Source organism: Alosa pseudoharengus, unplaced genomic scaffold (assembly GCF_046254945.1).
Source record: "Alosa pseudoharengus isolate Yale_2024_CS ecotype anadromous, Long Island Sound unplaced genomic scaffold, YU_APseudo_1.1 YU_APseudo_1.1_scf_20, whole genome shotgun sequence".
Taxonomy (NCBI): domain Eukaryota; kingdom Metazoa; phylum Chordata; class Actinopteri; order Clupeiformes; family Clupeidae; genus Alosa; species Alosa pseudoharengus.
In genome coordinates this window covers 10020438-10032497 of record NW_027468664.1, presented here as the reverse complement: position 1 = coordinate 10032497, position 12060 = coordinate 10020438, and the positions used below count along the sequence as shown (strand labels likewise).

Below are 12060 nucleotides of genomic sequence, written 5' to 3'. Positions count from 1 at the left end.
CATGTCTCACCCCTGTCCCTAAGAAGCCACACCCTAGTGAGCTTAATGACTACAGACCTGTAGCTCTTACATCACATGTGATGAAGACAATGGAGCGATTGGTCTTAGGTATGCTCAGACCCCAGGTACGCCATGCAATAGACCCGTTACAGTTTGCATACCAGGAGAAAGTGGGCGTGGACGATGCCATCACTTATCTTCTATACAGGACACATTCCCACCTAGACAAGGGGAAAAGTGCTGTGAGAATCATGTTCTTTGATTTCTCAAGTGCTTTTAACACCATCCAACCCCTCAGATTGGGAGACAAGCTCTTGCAGATGGGTGTGGATGCTCACCTGGTAACCTGGATTACAGATTACCTGACCGAGCGACCACAGTTCGTCAGACGGAAGAACTGTCTCTCTGACACTGTGATCAGCAGCACCGGAGCACCACAGGGAACTGTGCTCTCTCCAGTCCTGTTCACCCTGTACACATCTGACTTCTGCTACAACACCGAGTCATGCCACATGCAGATGTTTTCTGATGATACTGCAATTGTTGGGTGTATCAGGAACGGGCAGGAGGAGGAGTACAGGAGCCTGGTGGAGGACTTTGTGCAATGGTGCAAACTCAATCATCTTCAACTCAACACTTCAAAGACCAAGGAGATGGTGGTGGATTTCCGCAGGTCTAAGCCCACTCTGCTACCAGTCCACATTGATGGGGTCAATGTGGAGGTTATTAATATTGTGCTATAAATGTGGCACAAACAATGTTAGAGTTGTGGACTATAGCCATAGTTTGAATGGAGCTGGCAAAATATTATGAATACCGTGTAGACAATGCTCTTAAAGTGGCAGTGCACCATTTATAAATTACTTAAACAACATCAAATTGTTATATTAATTAATATTAATTAATTAATAAAAACAAATTAATATTAATATAGGTGCACAAAGCACAGTTCTGCTTATGACGTACTAACAGAGCGTTGACGAAAATATAACCACAAGCCCGTCTAAAAACCAATGCTTTTTCTCCATCGCAAGAAGCCACATTGATCTGCGAGTGGAAAATGGAGCTACAGGGTGCTTATCAAAATGGCCATCTAGGTCATCAATGAAAACACTAAAGAACTGAGGCACTCCGTTATAAAAAAAAATTAAGAGCCTTTATTAAATACTGATTGCCTACGTGTTTCAACTTAGTTGTATCCAGTATTTTATAAAGGCTATTCATTTTTCATTCAGAAAAGATTGTCAAACTTACAGTAGACCCAGTCAGACTCTAAAGCAAGTGTATCATTTTGGCTGGTCTAATAACTAGCTCTTTTTTTGTTTTCATTTGCATCCTTTTTTAAGAATTAATAAGGATGATTTACAAAATTGACCAAAGAAGGGACTGAGAAACTCAGTGTACAATACTTTATTCTCTCACATACAGTAAAAGGATTTTGATTCATTATTTTTTAAATTTTGTGTAGGCAATACAGTAAGATGCATTTGTTCATCACTCCTTTTTATACCCCTCAGGAACATCTGCTCTCATAAAAAAGTCTTGGTGCTAAGCCTACCTACACTTTTCTTTGTCTACCACATACCATACTCTATAAGGTAAGCTGTCAATTTTCTATCAGCTGAAACACCCTGTCTGTATGAGAGTGAAACACCATGTCTCACTCTCAGTTTCATAATGACTGTTCCATTACATGTGTTTTTAGATGTACATTACAGGGAGCAATAGAGATATAGACCGAATCAGTCACAAACAAGATAATCCAGTCCATAGCCTTAAATGAAAACAACATGTTATAAACAGCAAAAATATTATTTCACTTATTATCTTATATTATATTGTTAACTTATTGCACATGCAAAGGTTTGGCTTTCTTTTGGTGGGTCTACAGGAAATGGCATGTTTCTAAGATACAGGGAATGGCATGTTTCTAATTTTACACCTGCTATACAAATAAAATTACTTATTGAAAATACTTAGTGATAAAACAATGAAATGTGTTTCCTTTGTGAGTTCAGACAAAAACTTCCATATTCATTAGGTCCAATATTCCAATATGTGGTTTAATGTTCTGCATTTCTCATTAGTAAGTCACTTTGACACTAAACTCCTACTTCATGACCCTGTCTGTCCCAACCATAATGTAAGACGCAAGGGTTGACATCACTTCTTGTTATTTGGTTTGCGTCAAATGTCTTTGGCATCAATGATTAGGGTAGCCTGAATGTCTACAGACTCTGCCACTGTTACTACTATTATGATTATATATCCTTTGCTGTTACTGTAACCCTGGATAATTCTGTGTCAAGCCAGATACACATATTCTGGAGTGCATTGTGTGTGTGTGCCTCTCTCCTACAGCCAAATTAAACTCTGCATCTTGATTGTACTTCTCCATGACTGGATCTTGTGTCTCACTTTGATATGCCATATTTTACCAACATGTTTAATTTGCTTTTTATGATAATCTGTGTTTGGATTTAGGTTCCTTGAGGGCTTGATTCCTATGGGTAAATGTGAGTTATCCCATGCAGACATGAAGCTGGACAATGCTGGGGACAAAGATCTTAACTTTGGGTAGGTGGATGATGGTTCAGCCAATACATGAGATATCATAAACATGTTGTGTCCTACATCATGTTGTGTAATGTTAAATAAGTTTGGTTGCTGATTGGCCAGAGTAAAATCCCTTAACTACAGCACAAGGAAGTTAACACTGTTCCTGTGTATGTGAAAATGTACATTTTACGTGAATCAGACACTGTACATGTTAAACAGAGATACACTAAAGCACTTATTAGGATTACATGTGCAATGAAGCAGAGGTGTAACGTTAAAAGTCTGACAGAAATAGAAGTTCTACCATGCATTGGTTCTTCTACCTGTGCACTTAACACAGGTGATTTCACTAATTACTTATCTGGCTTAGGAGTTGTGCTAATTAATTAGAATCAGCCGCTTAACTGAATGGTTGGAACAAATATGTGGTCTGACTTTTACTCTCTGAAGCTGGGCCATGGAAAGTTAAATTTTTCAGGCCATATCATTTTTTAGTTTTCCCATTCCAAGATAATTTCCCCGGGTCAAAGTCTATCTTATATTATCTTACTCCTGTGTATTGATGTAAATGGTCTGCAGAGTTACAAAGCTCACAGGGATAAGCCTGAGCGAGTGAGATGGGGATCACATTGGAAATAATGAAGCAGCAGTGGTACAGCGTAACACAACGCTCATAATAATTCAAAAGAAGTTATATCTCACTCCCAAGTAACACGAACAGTCTACACTCACATTACGCTTTCAAAGTTAAACCAACTCAAATTGTTTGATGCTACTGCTGCCGCTCTTACTGTTCTTGTGTGTTTGGAACTTTTAAGCACATAAATGTATTTCAGTAGAATATGAATAGTGAAAATGAGCAGAATTCAAAAGGCCTCTTTAAACAATTTTGTGGAAGTGCCTTTGCACAGCAGAGTACAGATTACCTCTTAAACATGTTATTGTACATTGTTAACATTCGTTTTTTTACAAGAACACACTATCTGAAAGTAGGTCTCATTTTTTTACAACTCAAAACAGTTCACAAACATGCACACACAAAATTCACCACACCAAAAAATGCAAAAATGCCCTGCAAAATGAAACATTGCACTCAACCACTAACCTGGCACTGTTTGTGGTGGTTGTCTGTCTGTGTGTGTGCGCCTGCTCACTGTTCGTAGTGTGTGTCTGTGTGTGTGTGTGTGTGTGTGTTCTCCTTGCTCACTGGTCATAGCCTAGTGCTACTGCTCAGAGACAGGGTGACATTTCTCTGTGTGTAAATCAAATAAGCCAAATAAGTCATTCTAATCTTTCTAATTCTTTGAAAAACACAATGTGTGTAAGACAAACTCTTCTAGAAAACCCTGCCTCAAAAGACATCTCTGTCTTTTCCTAGGTCTAGAACTGACGTTCAGACCTGCACTTACTGGGGTGCACCCATCATCTGGGATGGGATGTTCAACCCAGAAGTTTATGATCGGACCCATACAAAAGACCATACCTCGGTGGCCTTGACTGTATTTGCTGTGGGCAGGTAAATGATACAATTTAAGCTGTGCGTGTGTGTTTTTGCTACTTCTTCATTTGTTTTTTTTTATCATATGGTGTGAGTTGTTCTTATAAATTCACCCTGTTTGTTTGACATGACAATGTTGGTAAATAATATGCTAACAAAACAAATGTGCAATGCATCCTGCACACACTATAACATGCGCAGAGTTCACAGGATGTGTAAACAGGGTGTAGTTGAATTTAGTACACTATTTAAATTAATGTGTTAAAAATCTGGACATAGAGATATGTTAAAAAAAAAAAAAAAAACAAGAAAACAAGTTGTGTTATTTTCATCACATTTATATTAAGAGTGTACATAGTAGTGATGCGCGGGTTAGGTTTTTTTTATAACCCGTGCCTGCTCGACCCATTTTGGAGGTCCAATCTGGCCCGCCAGACCCGACCCGACAATATATGCGTTTAACATCTACCCGAACCTGACCCGACCCGCATATTCATAATTTTAACGATAAGTAACGTGGTTGCATCAATATCATGTGATAATGTTAGTTTATTTTACAAGACATGCATGTAGGCTAAAAAATAAATAAATGCAGACAATGTAGCCTTGTCTAAAACAAAGTAGCCTAACAACACCCCCCCCATAGACAAGTGCTATTTCAAGAAAAAGTCCTTGTATAAGGGTCTAGAGTACGGTGTTCATTTTAGGACATCCTCAGACTCAGGTGTCAGACTCAGAAAAACATCGGTCATCTTCAGACAAAACTGCCTCAGCGTCAGAAAAACCTCTGTCATCTTCAGACAAAACTGCCTCAGCGTTAGAAAAACCAGACTCAGGTGTCAGACTCAGAAAAACATCTGTCATTTTCAGACAAAACTGCCTCAGCGTAAGAAAAACCTCTGTCATCCTCAGATAAAACTGCTTCAAACCAAACTGCCTCAGAAAAAGTGGAGTCAGGTCTCAGAAAAAACGCTGTCAGAAAAAGTGGAGTCAGGTCTCAGAAAATCAGGTCTCAGAAAAAACGCTGTTGCTGTGTTGAACGTTTCGCGAGAAAAGTAAATAATATAATTCAATTTAATCATACATTCTACTGAAGGTTTTGCGTCCATGATCTCCCTACCCATTCATCTCGGTGGAATACTTTACGAACCCTTCTTTTAACACATGACAAACCACATATCAGAATAAACAGCAGACCTTACCGAACATAAAGGTGTAAAGCAGTCCCCTGTACAGTTAGCCGTTCCAGAGTAATCCAGTTTTGAATTTGCAGTCAATTTCGACATGCATTGATGTCTCCAAATTTGGGCTTTAAGTTTTACAATGTGTTTAAATTGTTCCACATGATTTCATAACGGGCCAAATAAAAAATAAATGTTACAAATATCGCCTAGATATTGGTAAATCAGAGGACAGCTGACTAAGAGTTTGTGAAAGTAGCCTGATCACAAAATGCTAAGCATGCATCTAGGCTATTTGAGTTTCTTAAAGATGAGCTGTGCTTAACTTTGGCCTTGGTGCCCATGTGGCCCCCACCAAATATGCCCAACTGAAGGCCAAGTGGCCTTGCCCCCAGAATGGTGAAATTCCAAGCCTGGTCACTGGTATGTTATATTTGGTGCTTGGTTAGATGTAGAAATTATAAGTAAAGGTAGAAAGTGATCCAATGGTATACACATTGCAGGAAATCCATGGATGTAACTTAGCTAACCTCACTTCGCTAGTAACATTAGCAGCTGCTGTAAGGCACATACCGGAGTAAGCTACGTACTACATACAGCAAAATAATTTGTTTTTCGTAGGATTACGGTACATTCAATGAGCTAGGGAAAAGTGGGTTAAACATTTTTCCACCACGAAAGTCCAGAACGACACCTGGACCATTATTTCTTACTTTTGCTAACCGTTTCCCAGTTGTACACTACCTACCAGTAAGAAACCTGCATCATTATCATCACATCATTATTCCCAAACCCCCATAAAGACAAATGTGCTATGTCATTATGTAATACCATATAATACCATTATGATAATACATGAAATAGCAGGTACCAACAACAAGGCACATTTCTCTAAATAAGTTAAGATAACATCTCATATCAAATGAATTCAACAACGCTGCAGTTATTGTCCCCTGGGGATTACATTTCAAGTACCTGTCTATCTTTATGTCTGTCTATTATTGTTGTGCAATGACAATGACAACTGCTAACGTTTTATAATGGTATTATATGGTATTACATCATGGCATAGCACATTTGTCTTTATTTAATACTTAATACTTTTCTGAGACCTGATTTTCTGAGACCTGACTCCACTTTTTCTGACAGCGTTTTTTCTGAGACCTGACTCCACTTTTTCTGAGGCAGTTTGGTTTGAAGCAGTTTTATCTGAGGATGACAGAGGTTTTTCTTACGCTGAGGCAGTTTTGTCTGAAGATGACAGAAGTTTTTCTGAAGCTGAGGCAGTTTTGTCTGAAAATGACCGATGTTTTTCTGAGGCTGACACCTGAGTCTGGTTTTTCTGACGCTGAGGCAGTTTTGTCTGAAGATGACCAATGTTTTTCTGAGTCTGACACCTGAGTCTGAGGATGTCCTAAAATGAACACCGTAGAGGCATTTCTTAGTAAAAGTTGGGAACAGGACTTTTTATCATAATTAACATGTGCTGAATCCAACTAGCCCTGTTCCCAAGCAGAATTTTGAGTTTTTGACCATCTAATTAGCATAAACAAAATGGCTGCCAAAATGGCGATTTTGGGCACTTTCTTCGGACGGGCATTATTATACCATGTAAATAAATTAATATTGTTCACATCTGTGCATCTCAGAAATCTTCCGTGGGCAATAAATAAAAAGTAAAGGCTATGAAAAATATAAAAATGCAAAAAAAACTAGTATTATGCTAATTAGCCTTATCATCACCTTATTATACTCTTGACTATGTTTACGGTCCTCTTTGACAAAGAGTGTGGCCTGACTAAACATCTTCTTCGTGGTGGGTGGACACATGTTTGGAGTTTAAAATCATTGGAGTTCCTTTGAACTAATCACTAACAACCGTAGAAATATCAGTAGAATATTGCTATGTTTAAGTGTAATAAAGTGTGTACATTTATAAATATAAATAGAATACTATGGGTGGGATCGGGGCAAAATGTTCGCCTCCTTGTTGTCCCTGTGAAGGTTGCCATCGACATGGACACCTCAACAGGCACAGGCAAGGAGGCACCGGGGGGGGCGTTGATGGAGGGGTGTGAGGAACCAGTGATGCGCTGAGCAGTTTTCACCATCCTCTGCCATCCTTTCCAGTCGGAGGCAGAGCAGTTGCCATACCATACTGTGACACAGTTGGTGAGGATGCTCTCAATGGTGCAGCGGTAGAGGTTTAGAAGTTCACCAGGATCTGAGGAGAGAGGTTGTGTTCTTTAGTCTCCTCAGGAAGAAGAGATGCTGGTGAGCCTTCTTGATCAAGGTCGAGGTGTTGAGGGTCCAAGAGAGGTCCACAGAGATGTGGACACCCAGAAACATGAACTGGTGACATGCTCCACCTCAGTCCTGTTGATGAGGATGGGGCTTTGTGTGCTAACCTTTGACTTCCTGAAGTCCACAATGAGGTCTTTGGTCCTCTTGGTGTTGAGAGCCAGGTTGTTGTCGGTGCTCCGCGATGTTAGGTGCTGGACCTCCTCCCTGCAGGCTGTTTCATTAGTGTTGCTGATGAGAGCAATCACAGTAGTGTTGTTTGCAAACTTGACAATGGTGTTAGAGCCATGTACAGGTATGCAGTTGTAGGTGAAGAGGGAGTAAAGGAGAGCTCAGCACACACCAGTGTTCAGGGTGAGGGTTGAGTGGGTGAGGTTATCTAATCTAACAGACTGCGGTCTTTTGGCTAGGAAGTCCAGAATCTAGTTTCAGGGGGAGGTATTGATGTCCAGTTCACTGAGTTTGGTGATCAGTTTGGAGGGGATAATGGTGTTGAATGCTGAACTGAAGTCAATGAACAGCATTCTCACATAGGTGTTGCTATTGTCAAGGAGGGACAGGGCAGAGTGAATTGCCGTAAAGATGGCATCCTCTGTGCTCCTGTTCTGGCAAATTCTCTTGAAGCATTCTATACTGCCTATGAATCATCAGTACTTGACATGAATTCATATACTCTCATTCATGATGACCTCATGTATGAACAACACATCAACTAAAGCATTAGGTGTGATGGGTATATCATTATGATTTATGATTTAAGCATGATCATCATGATTACATGAATTTTAGGATAATTGCTCATGCATTCATCATGTCTGTGGCCCCTCAAATAAAGTAGTAAACTCCAAAGTTATGTTCAAATCAGAATTTGAGCAGTGATGACCACATTTTTGGCAGAAAAATAAAGTCATGATCATGGTTAATACATCATAATTCATAATGATGTGCCCACCGTATCTAATACTTTAGTAATGTGTTCATGTATGAGGTCACAAATGACAAACTATGAACTCCTATAAATTCCTGATGATTAATTAGATATTAATGAATGAAATAATACATAAATCATGAATTAATTAAAGTACCCTTACCGTAAAGTGTTCCCGAAATGGGTAAAGGCCCGTGTAACTTACTCCGAGACTACATACATTACCAACCCAATTCGTATTATGTAAATGTAATGTAAATGTAATGTAAATCAGGTTTTATGGCCAAGTATACTTGGGTATACAAGGAATTTAGTCTCTGCATGTATCCCATCCGTGAATTAGTGAACACACAGGTCACAAACTGAAGCACACATTAACCTGGAGCAGTGAGCTGCCTTGCTACAGTGATGCTCGGGGAGCAGTGAGGGGTTAGGTGCCTTGCTCAAGGGCACTTCAGCCGTGGATGTGGGCATGGGAGACTAGTGCTCAACCTTTCCACCACCCACATTTTTTCTACTGGTCGGGGATCGAACCGGCAATCCTTTGGTTTCAAGCCCGAAGACCTAACCAGGCCACAATTTTAAACTTTACATTTCATCACTACACATCTTTCTTGACCCTCAAAAAACATAAGTCTCATTTGTCAAATACCTGCTCAGTTATAAAAATTTAACAATTACATTTTTCAAAGGTTTTTTCAGGTAATTAACATGGGCAGGGCCGGAGTGGGGCCACTTTTCAGCCCGGGAGTTTCAGGCCCAAGACCGGCCCATGTTTTCCATGGTGGAAATTGGATAAATTAAGCAACATTTCAGCTTTTACTATCCTGTAGTTTTTATTACTACCATGGTTCAACAAATGTGTAAAGGTTATAATTCACTTCAACTGAGAAGTTAACAAAAAATATTCCACTATTCCACAAGTTAACAAAAACAGAAAGAAAGAAAGAAAGAAAGCCTTTGAAATGTAGCCTATCCCACGCTTCCCACAAAGAGGCATATTGAACTAATGTTTAGGCTATGTTTTTGCATGGGTAGGCTATAATGTTGTTAGGTGATTTAGCCTACTTTACTACACCCTCTTCTGAGCAAACAATGCATATATGTTTATCATGTAGCATAATTGCTCTTACATTAAATAACTATAAATTATCCTCTATACTTGTCCCTGTAGTCATGGCCTCATCACTAATTTCGGGCTCATCATTTTCAGTGGTCGACTGGTTGATCTGCTGCTCAGAGGCTACAATTTTTAGTGCATAGGCCTACACAGATCATGCTTCAGTTTTGTTATCAATATTTGCATACTGCAAAGTCTATGAATCGGATACAAAAGGCTAATTTTAAAGTAATTTAATATGTTGCTTGCGAATAGCTTGACAAACGTCCAATATTAGCCCAATAATTATATTGTCATTAGGCTAATCATTGCCTATAGGCTATCTCTCTTTACCAGTTGCCACTTTTGTCTGTAATCTGGAAGCTTGGCACATTTAGCAGCATTCTACCTGGCCGTTTCATCCCTCCTGGCCTCTTTCTACATCCATCCTTCCTGACGCTTATGGCTACTGTAGGGCCGGCCCGGCTATCCGTAGGCTATCAGAGAAAACGTTTTGGAAAAGACGGGCGATATGGACCCAACCAACTCTTTTTGGGAGGGGAGAACTCCCTCACATGGTAGGCTACAACCCATACAGAGGCAACGGTGTCATGCACAGAATGCGGAACGTGTATAGCCTACTTTAAGAGAAGATAGACTAACGTGACAAATGTCAATATTTTTTTCCCTCGACCGGCCCAAAAGTGAAGCTGCCCACCGGGGATTCTCCCGATTCTCCCGATTACCCACCCCGGGCCTGAACATGGGCATAATACTAGATTTTTTTTTCACAGCCTGTATCCTTGATCTATTGGCCAAGGAAGATTTCTGTGAACAATATGAATTAATTTACATGGTATAATGACATCCGCCCAATGAAAGTGCCCAAAATCGCCATTTTGGCAACCATTTTGTTTATGCTAATTCGATGGTCATAAACTCAAAATTCAGCTTGGGAACAGGGCTAGTTGGATTCAGCACACCTTAATTATGTTAAAAAGTCCTGTTCCCAACTTTTACTAAAAAATGCCTCTAGGAAGCACATATCTCAAAAATATCACCTGTCTACCACACACACACTTTTTTTTTTTTATCCAATCAACTCTGGTGTTCATGTGCATTTGAGACAGAGACGGTGAAGGAGAGAGGAACAGAAGGGGTAAATCTCACTTTAGCCTACCGCGCATGCACATGAATGTTAACCCAGAACGTTGCTATAGCGAATTTGACCCGACCCACCCGTAACCCACGACTGTTGTCCCTATCTGGACAAAGAGATGTGTTAAAAACAACAGAAGTTGTGAGAGTGTAGGCTACTCATATACTAATTTAATCCTGATTTCTAACTGCATCATTTTCTTTTTGACAAATGGCAGGTACCTTGATGTGTACTTGAAGGACTTCTTGATCTCGGCGGAGCTCCACTTTATGGTGGGTTTTCCTGTGACTTACTATGTCTTTACAGATGTCCCAGGAAAGATTCCGGCCCTAAAACTGGCATCAGGGCGAGAGCTGAAATTCATGCCTGTGAAACGCCACTCTCGGTGGCAGGACATCTCAATGATGCGCATGAAATCCATCAGGGACGCCATCGACAGCTATATCCAGCATAATCATCAGTATGTCTTCTGCATGGACGTGGACCAGGTCTTCAGGGGCCGCTTTGGCACCGAGGCTTTGGGGGACTCTGTGGCCCTCCTCCACGCGCACTACTACCATCGCTTCAGGAGAATGTGGACCTACGACCGAAACCCCAAGTCTCAGGCCTACATGGCGGACTCTCAGGGCGACTTCTACTACCACGCAGCAGTGTTCGGTGGGTCCTGGCAGAGCGTGAAGCAGATTACGGACACATGCTACCGCGCCATCATGGAGGACAAAAAGAATCGGGTGGAGGCTGTGTGGCACGATGAGAGCCACCTGAACAAATACTTCTGGAAGCACAAGCCCAGCAAGGTGCTGTCTCCCGAGTACTGCTGGGATACCTCCATTGGGTATCGCAGTGATATCCATATTGCACGACTCCTCTGGCAAGAGAAGCAATATGGCCGGCTTAGGGGCACAGGAAGCTGATGGTGGAGCTGCCTATGCAAGCAGCAGTATACTGATGCTTAATTTATTTGCCTGATGCTTTTATCCAAAGCAACTTACATATGTCCCTTATTACAAGGGCCAGTCTCCCTAAAGCAACTCAGGGTTAAGGCTTAAGTAATAAGTAATAATTAAGAGACATAAAAAACATAGAATGATTAAATGACAAAAGACAAAGACAAAACAACAAATTACAGGAACACAGCCAACAACTTAACTCAGTGATAGTGATCCTAGTCAAACAGCCAGTGAACATTAGCACTCTATTATAATTTATTCCACTGCTTGGTTGAATTTCCCATTGTCCTACGTAATTTAGAACGACCATTAACCGTATGTTATTTGCACACCTATGAAGTAGATCCATTTTTTGGCCGTATCACACTTGTATATTAATTCACCG

The 12060-nt window shown here is 40.4% G+C and overlaps 1 protein-coding gene across 1 annotated transcript; it reads left to right on the top strand.

The window, feature by feature from the left end:
* The first annotated feature begins 1549 nt into the window (after positions 1–1549).
* LOC143136843 (N-acetyllactosaminide alpha-1,3-galactosyltransferase-like) lies at positions 1550–11639 on the top strand. Its single transcript, XM_076297517.1, has 4 exons — positions 1550–1598; positions 2485–2577; positions 3938–4075; positions 10943–11639. The coding sequence occupies exons 2-4, from the start codon at positions 2507–2509 to the stop codon at positions 11637–11639; spliced, it is 906 nt and encodes a 301-aa protein (XP_076153632.1). The 5' UTR covers positions 1550–1598; positions 2485–2506.
* Positions 11640–12060: the final 421 nt, after the last annotated feature.